The sequence below is a fragment of the Mastomys coucha genome, unplaced genomic scaffold (assembly GCF_008632895.1).
Source record: "Mastomys coucha isolate ucsf_1 unplaced genomic scaffold, UCSF_Mcou_1 pScaffold20, whole genome shotgun sequence".
In the NCBI taxonomy this organism is placed as follows: domain Eukaryota; kingdom Metazoa; phylum Chordata; class Mammalia; order Rodentia; family Muridae; genus Mastomys; species Mastomys coucha.
The window spans coordinates 65426944-65442309 of record NW_022196903.1 but is presented as its reverse complement, the minus strand read 5'-3'; the positions used below and the strand labels follow the sequence as shown (position 1 = coordinate 65442309).

General features: G+C 45.0%; 1 protein-coding gene across 2 annotated transcripts in view; it reads right to left on the bottom strand.

The window, feature by feature from the left end:
* Window positions 1-15366, bottom strand: part of Reep1 (receptor accessory protein 1) — a 110660-nt gene that overhangs the window by 28819 nt on the left and 66475 nt on the right. For both annotated transcript variants that reach the window (XM_031382136.1, XM_031382134.1), the window contains exons 4-5: window positions 11581-11701; window positions 2813-2926 (exon numbers count right to left, since the gene is read on the bottom strand). In XM_031382136.1, coding sequence (XP_031237996.1) covers window positions 2813-2926; window positions 11581-11701 — 235 coding nt within the window. The remainder of the gene's footprint in view (window positions 1-2812; window positions 2927-11580; window positions 11702-15366) is intronic.

The window sequence follows — 15366 nt, the reverse complement described above, 5'->3', positions numbered from 1 at the left end:
TGGAACTCACTCTATAGACCAGGCTGACCTCGAACTCAGAAATCCTCCTGTCTCTGCCTCCCAAGTACTGGGAATAAAGGCATGTGTCACCACTGCCCGGTTCTCAGGAATAAGCTGTTTTAACCTCAGTCACCCATGTTTTCTACTCTGGATGGGACTTCAGGCAGTGACCTGTCCAAAGGTGCACATTTTGAATCATCTGGGGAACTTAATAAGAGTAGAGATCCACAGGCCCGCTCCGCTGCCTGAGGTTCAGATTCAGCAGCACTAAAACCCAACAAGCCTCCAAGGTGGTTCAGGCACGAAAGCCAGCTTTGAACCCACTGGTGAGTCAGCCTCTGATACTGCTGGGTGCTGCCTTTGGTTGCCATGGAAACCATGCTGCAGACCTGGGCCTGGCTGGATTTGGGGGTTTTATTATTTTTTTTTTAAAGCACATATTGTTTCAAAAAATAGAAGACATTATTTTTGGTAGAGAAGATCCGTTCTCTCTTCCTAGACATTTATATTTAGTAAGAAAGAGCAAGGCTCCCACAAAGCAGAAAAATGTTCTCATTTGAAAGCACTAGACAGAAAGTGAAAGTCCTTTCCCACAGGAACTGACAAGAAACTATTTCCTGAGGCAAATTCCAGGCCACCTGGAGCATCCTCCGGATTTTAGCTGGGGTGAGACTCCTCTGGAGGAGTCTTGGGCTCCTGGGCCTTCTTGGTAGTGGGGTGAGGGGAAGAGTAGCCAGGATGGCAGGGCAGCTCTTGGAGGCCCACCTTGAGGCTGGCCGACCAGGAAGAGGGTGAGCCTCTGGCAGTTACTGCTGCCGCCTGGCTGAGGACAGCACAGGGACTCTGACTCTGGCATTAGGGCCACGGCAGAGAAGATGCAGTAGGGAGAGGGACCAAGAGACAGATTCTGTCACTTTGTGTTGCAGGGCTGGCTCCATGACTTTAGGGTTTGGCGGACTGTTCTCTTTTTAAAAATTTGAACCCAAGAGGCTTGCGTCACAAATGGAAGGTCCCCGGGATTCACTGCTATTTGTAAACCCTGATAGATTGCAGGTTCTCAGGCAGAGTTTCCTTCCAAAGATGCTATCTGGGATCTATCACTATGACAGTTCCTATTACACCAAGGCGGCCAGGGGCCTGTGGACACTGGAATCCCACAGCTCTGTGCGACGGGAGGGGCTGTGCCTTGACTTAACCAGAATCCTTCCTTCCATTTCTCCTCTCTTTCCCCAGCCTTTGTAACACTCCTCCACTTCAGACAAAAGGGACTTTTCTTTAAAAGGGGAAAAAAATGTTATTGTTTGAGATAGGTTCTCATTATGTACCCCTGACTGGCCTGGAACTTAATATGTAATCCAATCAGGCTGGCCTTGAACTCACAGTGATCCATCTGCCTCTGCCTCCCAAGTGCTGGGATTAAAGGCACTGACCAGTACTGGCAGAAGGTTCTTCTGAAACAAGCACTCAGCTTGTGTGCTTTCTCCAGCAAACGCTCCCATCATGCCTTTCCTTATCTCCTGGCACGGCACAGGAAACCCATCTTGGATCCTTGCTAGTCCTCAGAGCGCTGCATCCTGCCACCTATTCACAACACAGGAGCACCAAGGTCTGTACCCATCAGCCTCTCCCACACCCACCCATGACTCTATCACATCTGACCTCAAACCCTGGCATAACCCTTCAGGATTTATTGTCTCTCCTTTGCTCTGCTAGCTCACCTCTCAGCCAGTGGGTTTTCCAGATAGTGGTGTAACTGCTGGCTGGACACCTCCATCCTGTGACTGCATCCCAGGGAAGGGAACACTAGGGAGATCTGATGTTTGACTATTTCGGTTGTTCAGGTCCGAGGGCATAGCAATCCACACAATGATACAGTCTCAAGTAAGAAGAAACCACGAAGGGACATAAGAGAACTTTTTTTCACCCAGAGACCAGATGAAAATGAGGAAGAAGTAATGACTACATCACAATAGTTTGCTGGTCCTGTTTATTTTGAACCTCCTCCACTTTATTATGCCTGCTATACACATCATCATCACTATCATCATCATCATCATCACCACCATCATCATCATCATGCTCTACACAGTAACTGTTCCACTCACTCTACGACCCCACATCCCTTCTCAGGATGTGATGGACCACGTGAACATAGATGATCTCTCTACCTGCTCACTTTGGGTTTAGATGATTCTACTAGTGCACCCTGGGAAACAGAATAAAGATTACCTCCCTCCCCCTTTCCCTATTTTCTTCTCTCACACCTCAGTTTCAGGTAGATTAGAATGTTTTCCCCCCCAAGATTGATTTTATTTTAATTAGGTGCATGTAAATGTGAGGATCTGTGCACATGAGTGCAGGTATCCATTGAGGTCCCAAGAAGGCATCAAACCCCGTCTTGGAGCTGGAGAAACAGGCAGTTGTGAGCCACCCAACTGTGGTGGGGACCAAATGAGTCCTCTGCAAGAGCAGCACATCCTCCTAACTGCTGAGCCCATCTCTCCAGCCCAGGTTAAAGGTTTTTAACATATGATCCACAAGGAGTTTCGAGGGCTCTGGGAAAGTCATGCCATCACACATGTCATGTATGAGTGTATGAACATTTGCATATATATGAAGGAGAATGCCCTGGAGGCAAGAGTCACCATCTTCCCCCATCGTACCTTTAAAGGGACTTTCAAACATAAATACATAGAGTTGCCAGCTGCAACTTTATCCTATCCTGTGCAACCTACATAGGTGACAGCCAGAGGCAACTCGGGGGACTGAGATGCCCACCAGCCATGGTAGCCGGGACCCCATGGTACTGTACCTTGGAGGCAGCCATCACAGCTGCTGTGGCCGCCACATTCAAGCCCCGCTTCCCAAAGTGCACAAGGGCATCATAACTTCGATCTTTTGCTTGGACCAGGCAGTCATCAATTTCCTGTCAGAAAAGAAGCAGAGGCACACTGAGCTGGCAAGTTCAAATACATCGTTTCTCCTCTCTTCCCAAGTGCTAGGCTTGGCAGCTTGCCTGATGGGTGACTCTCACTAGCCTGAAGCATCACAGACATTTTGAATATATGTTCATAGATAGGAGGGTGGAGAAAGATGGATTAGATATGGCCGAGTACAAAGGGGAATCCTGAATAAGTAAGCACATAACTAAAGCCTGGGTTATGTCTAAAGCTCCTTAAGTCCTAGGGCTGCAGACAATCCTATCTTTCCCTGAGAAGCTGCTCCACAAGACAGACAGCATCCAGCACGATAGAATACCATGAACAAAGCTTCAAACTCAGACCTCAGCAAATTGGTGGCAAAACTTGGAGGTTTATTTTGTTTGGTTTTGTTCTTTTTTTTTTTTTTTTAAAAAAAGATTTATGCCAGGCAGCCGCCTTTAATCCCAGCACTTGGGAGACAGAGGCAGGTGGATTTCTAAGTTCGAGGCCAGTCTGGTCTACAGAATGAGTTCCAGGACAGCCAGGGCTACACAGAGGAAACCCTGTCTCAAAAAAAACCAAAAAAAAAACAACAACAAAAATTATTTTATGTGTGATTGTTTTGCCTGCATGTATATGTACATGCACCATGTGCATGCAGTGCCTGTGGATGTCAAAGAGGGCATCAGATTCCCTGGAACTATAGTTACAGTTGGTTGTGAGCCACCCCCGAGTGCTAGAAACAGAACCCAGGTCCTCTGGAAGAGCAGCCATCGTTTTAACTGCTGAGCCATCTTGTTGTGGGCTGTCCTGAAGCTGTTTGTGTTCTGATGTTAATTCTGCAGGTGATCTCATTGTAAACCTTCTCCTCATTTTAAGTGGTCAGTAAAGGCTAGAGCCTATGATTGGGCGGAGGGGAAAGGTGGGATGGGAGGTCTGCGAGAGTAGGGGCAGGTAGGGAAGGAGAGAGTTCGAGAAGGGAAGGAGAGAGGACAGAGGAGGAGGAAGCCATGATAGAGCAGAACCATGTAGCCAGGAGAAACCACATGCAGTGAGGGGTCTTATAGCTGGGGAATAAGTTAGACCTGCCCAATCTAGGTTTATGGCTTATAATTATAACTACTGGGTTGCATTTTTTTATACGGGCTTATTGGGGTTGGACATTCCAGCAACACATCTCTCCAAACCCTCTTAACAGTTTTCACCTCTAGAAACTGACAGTAATGATGGCGCTTCACTTGCGGTGCATGACAAAGGTTAACAAGGTAAGCACCTAGACAACCACACGTGACAGCCTCCATCATGTTCATCTTCAAGACGGCTGATGGAAGCCGGGCGGTGGGGCGCGCGCCTTTAATCCCAGCACTTGGGAGGCAGAGGCAGGTGAATTTCCGAGTTCGAGGCCAGCCTGGTCTACAAAGTGAGTTCCAGGACAGCCAGGGCTACAGAGAAACCCTGTCTCGAAAAACCAAAAAAAAAAAAAAAAAAAAAAGACAGCTGATGGAGACCTTGCAATCCTCTTATTCTGGTATCCTGAGATACTGCCCCATGGGTGCAGTGATAGGAGGAATTGGGTACAGAAAGAAACAGGTATTCTTTTGGTGGAGAAGGGACATAATTTTAACAGATGCTGAAATAAAAGAAATTAAAGTCTTCCAGTGTCCCACAGCAAGGGAAAAGCAAGTAGAAAACAGCCCCAAGGTCTCCTGACCAAAGCCAAGTGCAATACTGCCAATTTTCCTTGGCTCTGGGTCAACTCTACTGTACTCTGTTTATGTCTTTGTTTTGCACCTTTCATTGTTCTGAGCAAGTGGGTATATGGTAACCACAGTGGTTCACTTTACAGTTCAGTAAGACATGTGGCCTCAGTCCTGTCTGAAGCTCTGCTCCATAGTGAGTTTCCTTTGCTTTGAGGGGTTGAGGTGGGTAGGGGCTGGGGACTCAGGCAGCCCCAGCTGCTTTCCCTCTTCACAGTCTCCCCAGGAGGGCCCAGGTCATGTGGTCCAGCAGACTAAGGAGTCATCCTTGACAGGTCTTAAGAGACACCCCTTTCCCTCCAATGGACAGGATACAGCTTCAAGGAAGACAGCATTTGGGGAGAAGGAGATGAGAAGGGGATTTGGTAAGCAAGTGAAGAGGTATCTAGATCTCTAAACCCACCTTTCTGAGATGGGGGGCGGGCAGCTGTGGGCTTGGTTCCATAGGGGCTGTTCAGGGCTGGCCACAGCTGCCCAATTGCTCTGTCCCCTAGTAGAATCTTCCCATACAGGAGGTCCAAAGCATTAAAAGTGTAGACATTAGTGTATCAGCAGGAGCTAACTGCAGGACTCTGTGTTTGTTCCTTTCTCAGTGCTGTGAGAGATTCCTGACAAACTCCAGGAGGAGTTTGAGATGGTACCACCATGGTGGGCAAGATATGTTGGTGGGAGCTGCTCAAAGTCATAGTGGTAGGAACATGTGGCCGCTATTTCTTATATGGCACAACCAGGAAACAGAGGTTTCTGTGTACTAGGACCAGAGGCAGATATAAGCTTGAATTCCTGCCCCACAACCTACATTTGCCCCTTAGGCCCCATGTCCAAAAGATTTCACAGCCTCCCAACACAGCACTGCAAGCTCTTCAAACCCAAGAGACTGGGATCAGAGGAGTTCATATTCAAAATGTAACAGGTACCTATTTTATTTTGAAGAATTCTACTACACAGTTAGGTTAGAAAAATAATGTAATTAATGAATTATACATTGTTAGGATCATTTAGCCCAATAATCCCACTCTCAGGAATTCATTAAGACAAAAGAAGGATCTGAATGGGCCCCGTGTGTGGTAGTGCTCAGGGCAGAATTACCTATAACAAGAAGAACATTGGAACAATCTCAATATTTAGTAGAAGGAAACAGTTCTATCACTGTGAGTCATGACCATGCAGATGTGGATTATAGGCAATGTTTATGATCTCAAAATACAAATAACTCTTTGTCAGGAGATTCATTCCTTTTCAGTTATGTGATATGTGTGCTCTATGCATGTGTCTGTGGAGTGTGTATGCACTCATGCATGCACATTGGGTGTCTCCCTCTACTGCTCTCTACTAAAATAAATAATTTAAATTTATAGTTATTTAGTTGGTGTGTGTGTGTGTGTGTGTGTGTGTGTGTGTGTGTGTGTACAGCTGCAGTGCATGTAATACCACCTGCAAGAGTTGGTTCTCTTTTTTTCCCATCTGGGTCATGGGACTCAAACTCAGGTTGTCAAATTTGGTGGCTAGCTCGTGTATCCTATATACCATTTAACTGGCCTTCTACCTTAGCTTTTGAGACAAGGTCTCTCATTGAACCCAGAGCTCACCATTTTGGCTAGACTAGATGACACTGAGCCCCTGGTATCTGTTTGTGTCTTCCACCCCTCCCCACTCCCCACCTTGCCTGTCTACATGCTGCTGGGGTTACGAACACAGGCCTTCATGCTTGCACAACACTGAACCCTCTTCTTGAATGCAAATATTTAATTTATATTATGAATGTATTTATTTACTTAGAGACAGGATTTCAAGTAACTCAGGCTGGCCTGGAAGACGGTTTAGGATGTCCTTTGAACTTCTGCCTCCACCTTCTAAGTGCTGGGATTGCAGCTGTGTGCCACCATGCCTGGTTTTAGACAGTGCTGGATGTTAAACCCTAGGCTTTGTGCATGCTAGGCAAGCATCCCACTAGCTGAGCTACCTTCCCAGCCCTCTAGGTTAAGTTTTTGTTTATCCGTCTCTGAGGTTATTTCTTTTATTTATTTTATATATCCAAGTGCTCTGTCTTCATGCATACCAGAAGAAGGAATCAGATCCCATCACAGATGGTTGTGAGCCACCATGTGGTTGCTGGGAATTGAACTTAGGACCTCTGGAAGGGCAGCCAGTGCTCTTGAGTACTGAGCCATCTTTTCAGCCCAAGATCAACTCATCTTTTGCTGGCTTTACTGGTCTTGAAGTTCTTAGCTCTGTATGTAAATTTTCCTCTCTTGTTCTTACCAAGGTCTGGGACTGCATATGTGTGTACCACTGCTCCCAGCTTAAATTTGACAACTATTGAAAAAGGAGTCTATGTAAAGTAGTAAATAGTACATGTAGAGATCTTATCTGCAGAATGACAAGGGCTAAGTGTGATTATTATTTTTTTTTTAAAAAAAGGTTGTTTTGATAGTTAATTAATTTAGTTTTTAAGACAAGGACCTGGATGATCCTGGATGGCCTGAGACTCACTATTTAGACCATTCTTGTTGGCCTTGGATTTGTGTCAGGAAATCCAGCTGCTTCCTCCTTCCGAGGATTGGAACTGGAGATATGTAATCTTTGGGGAGTTAAATTTTTAATCTTTTTCTTCTTTTTTTTCAGTTTGTGAAAAGTTTTATCAATAATGACAAATAGCATTTTTATATAATTTTTCCACCTTTTTTGAGACAGGATCTTATTTTGTGGCTCAGAGCTATAATCTTCTTGCCTTAGCCTCTTGAGAGATAGGATTATAGGTGTGAGCGACCATGACCAGCCACTATATCTAAACATGTGCAAATACACATTTTTCCCCCTGAGATACAGTTTCTCTTTGTAGCCCTGACTGTCCTGGAACACACTCTATAGATCAGGCTGGCCTTGAACTCAGAAATCAGCCTGCCTCTGCCTCCCGAGTCCCGGGATTAAAGGCGTGCATCACCACTGCCTGGATAAATATACACTAAAAAACAAACAAACAAACAAAAACCCAAAGAGATTACTTTCATATTTCCTTGTCAACAATATTGTCATTGATGTAGTAAGAATTGCATCTATGGGCTGGAGACATATCTCAGCAGTAGAACATTTGCCTAACATTCACGAAGTCCCTGGGCTCAATCTTTAGCACCGCAATAAAGAAGAAATGTTACTGACTGTGTGTATGGGTGTGTGTTAAATGTGTGTGTATATATTCACGTGCTTTTTACGTGTGAGTGTGCATGTGAGTGCACACAAATGTGGAAGCCATATCTCTATTTCCCCACCTTCTTTTTTTCTTTTGGCCTGTAAAAGAAACATGTGTTTCCTTATGATGGGATGGGATGAGATGAGAGCCATACACAAACTGTGAACACCCAGCTTGGGGTGAGTCCACAGACTTTCTTTCTTTGTTCTGTGTATCCCTAGGTCTAGGCCTGGAAACTCTTAGCCTATGTACGATCTAATCTAGAATTTCTTTTTAAGACAGTCTTTACTGAACTTGGAACTCATTGATGTGGCTAGACTATCTGTACAGAGAGTTCCTGGGAGCTGCCTGTCTCTTCCTCCCCTACTCCCCAGCTCTGGGGTTACAGACACTCACTGCCAAGCCTGTTTTTTCCATGTGGTCTTCAGGTTCAGCTCTCAGGCCCTCACACAGAACAGCAAACACTTTACTGATGGAGCCATCTCTCCAGCCTCCATCTTACTGATTTTATACCTTGACTTCTTTTAATCTTTTGACTACTCAATTCACCTGTCAGTTTTAATTGCCTTTTTGTGTAATCCTTAGTTTTTTCCACATATACAATCAGATCATATGTCATCAGGAGTGATATGACTCCTGACGTTGTGTACATGACTGTTATTTGTTTATCTTGCCTGACTGCTATGGAGAGACCTTCCAATACTATGTTGAGTAAGAGCAGTGCAGGAAGACGCACTGGTCTTAGTCTAGACATAAAGGCGAAGCTGAAAGCTTCTCCCAGCCAGCGGTGGCTTGTCACACATGGGTTTTAGCATGTTGATGTATGTGCCTTGAACTTTGCCATGAATGCAAATTCTTTTAAAAGTATTTTATTTTTAAATGTATTTATTTTCTTCTCATGCATCTGCAAGTTTTGCCTGCACGTATGTATAAACACTATGGATGTGTGTGTGGTGCCTGCGGAGGTCAGAAAGGGATGTAGGATTCCCTGGGGCTGGAGTTACAGATGATTGTAAGCTACTGCTTGACTGACAGAAAGAACCCAGACCCTCTTCTAGAGCAAGCAGCACTCTTCTTACCTGCTGAACCTGCTCTCCAGCCCAAGGAGGACTGAATTCTATCAGATGCTTTTTCCTGCATGGAGGGAGGAAACTATGCAGATTTTGAACCAATCAGACATTGCTGTACTATTCATGATACTAAGATATGGATTAATCCAGATGCTCTCCAGTGGATGAGTATGGAAATATGGTATATGTGCATAATGGCAAATTACTCATTTGACTCAAAATAAGACAAAATGATAGCCTTTCTAAGTACAATGGACCAACATGGAGCACACTGGGTAATGTGAAATAAGTACAAATATCATGTTTTCTTTCCTATGTGGGTGTTAAAATAGTCAGTCTAGACGCAGAGTTCAAGAGGAGAGGGAGCAGGGACAGGAAGTCGGACAGAAGAAATGAGCACTAGTATTCTGAAGTACTGCAGGTTGACAGGAGCTCACAAGGAGGGAGAAGGGAGAGAGAGAGGGAGAGAGAGAGGGAGAGAGAGAGGGATAGAGGGAAGGGAGGCAGGGAGTGGGGGGAGGGAGAGGACATGGAAGTTTACAAAGACAAAGTAATAAGGAGTGAGACCTGCTAATTGCCCTGATTTGATCAGCACACATTGTACAAATATTGCATTGTACCTCATAAATATGTACAAGTCCTGAGTACTGATAGTTTTTTAATCAGCACAAGTTATATGCATGAATGAAATTATCCTGCTGTACTCCATGTATACATACACTAGAATAATGAAAGTGAAGTGTGAAAACAAACAGAAGCTTACAGAAATAATGTTGGGGGTGTGTTGAGACAGTGTCTTGCTGTTCAGCCTTGTCTGGCCTGGAATTCACCTTGTAGACAGACCAGGCTGGCCTTGAACTCACAGACATCCACCTGTCTCTGCCTCCCAAGTGCTCGAATTAAAGGTATAGACCACTATGCCCAGGGAGTTTTTAAAAAGGCATTGGAGCTGAGTGCAGTGGTGCAAGTCTTAACCCTAGCACATGAGAGGCTGAGGCAGGAGGACCGAGATGAGTTGCAGGCAAACCTGGGCTGCTCAGGGACAGCTTGGTCTACAGAGCAAGACCCTAGTGGATAAAGGCATGTGACAAGCCTTAGAACTCAGGTTCAGTTCTCAAGATACACATGGAAGGAGAGAACCATTGTTCTCCCTGCAAGTTGTCCTCTGATCTTTGCATGTGCCATGGCATGGACGCACTGATATGCAATAAATGAGAAAGAGAAAGGGAAGGAGGGAGAGGAGAGGAGAGGAGAGGAGAGGAGAGAGAGAGAGAGAGAGAGAGAGAGAGAGAGAGAGAGAGAGAGAGAGAGAGAAAGAGAGAGAGAGAATGAGATTGTAGTTGATCTTTGCTACTTTGTGGGATTTTCTTTTTCCCACCCTTAACCCACCCCCCCCTCGACTCCCCAGTTTCACCCCCTATCACAATATCCCAATCTAATTTCTTTTCTTTTGGTTCTTCTTCAAGCATGACTACTAATAAACATCAAACAACCTCTTGAATGACCACCAACCATCAACCTCACCTCTTGGAGCCCTAGCATTTATATACCCTTTGAAAACTTCCCAGAATTGCAAACATCACACAATCAAAGACACCATCTGTAGCTGACAAAACCACACCTCTGTTAGAGCACAAGCCAAATCATAGTCAGGTGCTGCAGACAATCTGAAGCAGCCCCATATCCCACACCTGGGGTTAAAATGAAAACACATTCTCATAATATTTCTGTTTGTTTGTTTAATGTATATGAGTACAATGTCACTGTCTTCAGACACACCAGAAGAGGGCATTGGATCTTATTACAGATGGTTGTGAGCCACCACGTTGTTGCTGGGAATTGAACTCAGGATCTCTGGAGGAGTAGTCAGTGCTCTTAACCACTAAGCCATCTCTCCAGCCCTATTTCTGTGTTTTTGTTTGTTTGTTTGTTTTGTTTTGCTTTTTTGTTTTTTTGAGACAAGGTTTCTCTGTGTAGCCCTGGCTATCCTGGAACGCACTCTGTAGACCAGGCTGGCTTTGAATTCAGAAATCTGCCTGCCTCTGCCTCCCAAGTGCTGGGATTAAAGGCGTGCACCACCACTGCTTGGCTATTTCTGTGGTTTTTTGTTTTGTTTTGTTTTGTTTTTTGGTTTTTGTTTGTTTTTTTTGTTGTTTGTTTTTGTTTTTGTTTTTTGTTTTTGAGACAAGGTTTCTCTGTATAACCCTGGCTATCCTGGAACTCACTCTGTAGACCAGGCTGGCCAAGAACTTAGAAATCTGCCTGCCTCTGCCTCCCAAGTGCTGGGATCAAAGGCATGTGCCACCACTGTCCAGCTCTATTTCTGTGTTTTTTATAAGAAACTAAAATTACAGAAGTCTCACTACAGAATAATATATATATATATTATACACACACGCATATATATACATATATACACACACACATATATATACATATATACATACACTTATATATATATGCGCGCGTGTGTGTGTGTGTGTGTGTGTGTGTGTGTGTGTGTGTGTGTATCACTATCAATGGAAACAACTTGCTTGTTGAAGTAAAGAAGAACCAAAGAACCACAAGGGGTCTCCTGCAACAAAACAATCCTTTCTCCACAGGACTTTGATTTTTCCCTTGCTAGAAGCAGCATCAATTACCTTTTCTTTTGAAGACAGTGTGGGATGAACAAACTTCCTGTACAGGAGACTAGATCCTTTTGTATATGGAGACAGCAGCCAGGCTACAAATGCTATTTTTAGTTCATAGTAGAATGGAAACCTAGAAAGATAAGAAAAAATATACCTTCCATTAGGTTCTCAACAACACTGTTTAAAGCCTGTTTAAAAAAAAAAAAAGCCTGGGATTGGCATGGATGCCTCCCATCTCGTACACATATGCCAGGTTCCCAGAGTCCTCATCCTCCATCTGCAGAAGGCATGCACACACATGCATTTCTGTACACCCAAGACCTCTCCCTGTTTTGATTCTGTTTCTCAAGAGAAGCAGGAAGACAGGCTCCTCCAGCAGTTACACCATGGCCTTGCCTGGCAGCAGCTGAGAGTTTCTGCAGGGCTATGCTAACTGGGGTTGGCATGTTGATCCAGTGGCAGCTTGTGTGCTCAGAAAATCAAGTTTGTGTCTGGGCACTTGTCATTCAACCTTCGCTATTTGTGGCCAGGAAACACAGAGGCCAGGCCAGGGAGAATTATGGCAGCGTGAAGCTGGCAGGGTTTCTGCAATGGCCAGGCACCTCTCTTTCTTGTTTCAATAAAGGCAGAGAGTTGAGTCCAACTCCTACCAAGCAGGAGAATCCTGCTTCCTCTACTCAATGGCAGGCACAGAGATCTTAATCTTTTTTTGTGTGTGCCGAAAGAAAGAAGAGTGTGGGATAACATGTATGCTGGGCTCCCACATACCCCCAGGCCCATTTATTCATCTGTCTCACAAACACTGGCCCCCACTGCGCCTATCTGTGCCATCTTATATTAGGTGGGGGCTGGGGGGTGGCAGAGACTCCCTGCAATCTTGGAGCTTCCAGACAGAGACAAGTTTCTGGCATCTTGGGCTGAGGAGGTTAGTGAAGTCGGGAAAATGCTTGCTTTTGCAAGTGTGATGAGCAGAGTGTGTTCCACAGATGCTACAAAGAAAGAAAAAGCCAAATGGTGTAGCGTGCACTTGTAATCCTAGCGGCGGAGAGGCAGAGGCAGGTGGATCCCTAGGATACTGGCCAGCCAGTTTAGCCTACTGGAGTCACAGGCCATTGAGAACCCTGTCTCAAAATTAGAAAAAAAAAAAAGTAGATGTGCCTCAGGAACCACATCTGAAGCTGTTTTATGGTATATAAATACATGGACGTGTACCTTCGGAAACACCAACACACATACACACCCCTTCAGAAATAGCAAGAAACAGAGAAAGAGGATGGAGGTATGAGGAGAGGAGGAGAGGGAGGGGGAGAGAAGGGACGGTGGGGAGATAGTCTGATGTCCTTGAATGTAGGAATCCAGCTGGAGACTGACTGATAAAATAACATCAACCTGAGACAGGTGTCCTGGTGTGTCTCTGCTACTCTGCATCAAGTCTTTGGAAAAGATGGAAAAGCCAAGCCCCCCAAGAGGATGCAGATCTGTGGGGCCATGGTGTGGTTAGCAGAGTTTGACCCAGTGTTCAACCCCACCTCCCCAGTCTCTCGCTGGTGCTGTGACTAACCTGGACAATTACATCGACAGCATCTTGAGGAAGTGTCCTGGCCAGGGTAAGCCAATCCCTAGATCTAGCCAAGAGCGAGCTCCTCAGCACAAGCACAGGCTCCTTCTGAACTTTCTCACTATTTTCTAATATTTTACTTTTAAATTGTGTGTATGTTTATCTATGTGTAGGTTTATGCACCTGAGCGCAGTGGCTCTGGAGGCCAGAAGAGGGCGTCAGATCCCTCTGTAGCTACAGTAACAGGAGGTTGTGAGCCACCTAACATGAATGCTGGGAACCCAATTCTAGTCCTCTGCAAAAAGAGCAAGCACTCTTAACTGCTCTCTAGCACCCTCCTGGCCCTGGAAATGAGAGAGGGCTGGTGAGTAAGGAAAAGGTCTATGTTCAAAGAGCTTTTAGCTTTCACATGCAGGCCAATAGTCCAGAGCCTGCTGGATCTCATATTCCCAGCCACTATGCATATGCTTGCATTTCCTTAGGACCAGGACCAGATAGCTAGAGATGCTCCTATAACTCAGAACTTACCATAGAAACCCAGATCCTTCTCATGGAACTCTGCCAACAGCAAGCACCTCCGTCTCCACCCTCTACCTACAGAACCATCCTGGTACCTCCCCTAACGGCCTCGTATGGTCCTACACTTTCTGTTACTAGGGATCTGTGATGTGGACAAACATCTCTCCTGTCAGTCATTTTCAGGTCCTCAAGTCTGACCGCATCTACTTAAAACAAATCCCAAGCATCCTTACTTAAAATAAGATGCAGTAGATAAAAAGGTCTCTTATGCTAGTTTGAGGGAGCAGAAAGTAAGTCTTTTCCAGGCATACTTCCCAGATAAAGGGAGCTAAAAATAAAAGCAATCCCTAGCAAGTCATTCAGAGCCCTTTCAAACTCATACAGCGCCCTCTCCCCAGTCAGCGGTCTACCTCACCAAAGCCACTCTGCTTTCTGGCTTTAGCAGGCTCTTCCTGAATATTCTCCAGTAACTGGTGGGGGGCAGGAGAGGGAGAGGGGGTTCTTCCCAGGCAAAGTTGTTTCATCTTTCACAGCTACAAAAGACAGGTCTGAAAGATTGAAATGATTGATGCTCCCTCCCCCAGAGTGGGACACAGCACTCATTAATAATGGAGGAACTTTTGTTTTTGAAAACAAATTATTTGCCAGTCCAAGGGAAAAGCTACTGAATCCAGCAAGCTCAGATACCAGCCTAAGATACACAGACAGTCCCAAGGACAGCCATCACACTAGGGCTTTTCTAGTTATTGTGTAAAAGAAGTTTTTAAAAAGTAGGTCATGCATACACATAGGAAATGCTAAAGGATCTGAGAGTATAAAAGAGTTTCCCTCCCACCCAGACCCTCTAGACTCTTCTCTTAATCTGTTTATTGCATATCTTAGACTAGGGGCTAGGCCTCTTCAATCAGGTGGGTATCTACCTGTGATTCCCTTAACTACCTGTTGGTGGCATTCTCCGTTCTCTATACCCCCTACACCTTGCTTTACCTTATCCACACAGAATCAACAGTATATATTGGGGACCATCTCACACCAGAACCTGGAAAGCTCCAGTCTCTTTCATGGCTTCCTATACACGTCTAAGTATCTCCTGGGTAAAGGGATTGATGACAACCATCCATCATAAGCCAAGCTTCCAGCAAACTTCCGTGTATATGCTGTTTTTTCCTTTTTTTTTTTTTAATGCATACAAATGAGGCTATGGTCTGGGTACTCAGAAGTGGATTATCTGTATGCACTTTGTAGATAGCAGGAAACCGTCATTTAGATCTGAGTAATTACATTCTCACTGCACAGCCAACTAAGAGGCTCAGGATTAGCATTTAGGAAATGCGTATGTCTATTCGACTCAATCAGGGGCCTCTCTGGACTGCCCAGCCTACCTTGATTCTCTGAACCATTTGCTATAGATCACTTGTTCTTTAGAATCTTTTTAGCATAATCCATCCACCCACACTGATGCATCTTTTAAAAGCTTCTGCAAGAAGTCTGAAAAGATGGCCCCTGCTGTCCAGAGGGCCATGCTGGGAGACTTGCAACTGCTTACACCCCCGTCTCCGGGGAATCTGACACCTCTTCTTCACATTTACCTATAATGAGTGCAGACACACGCATAGACTTATAATAATACCTTTAACAAATAAAAAGTTTCCTGTCTCCCGACCTTTTGGTTCATTCCTTGGGCCTTCACCTATTAGTCAGTCTAACAGAGCATAGTC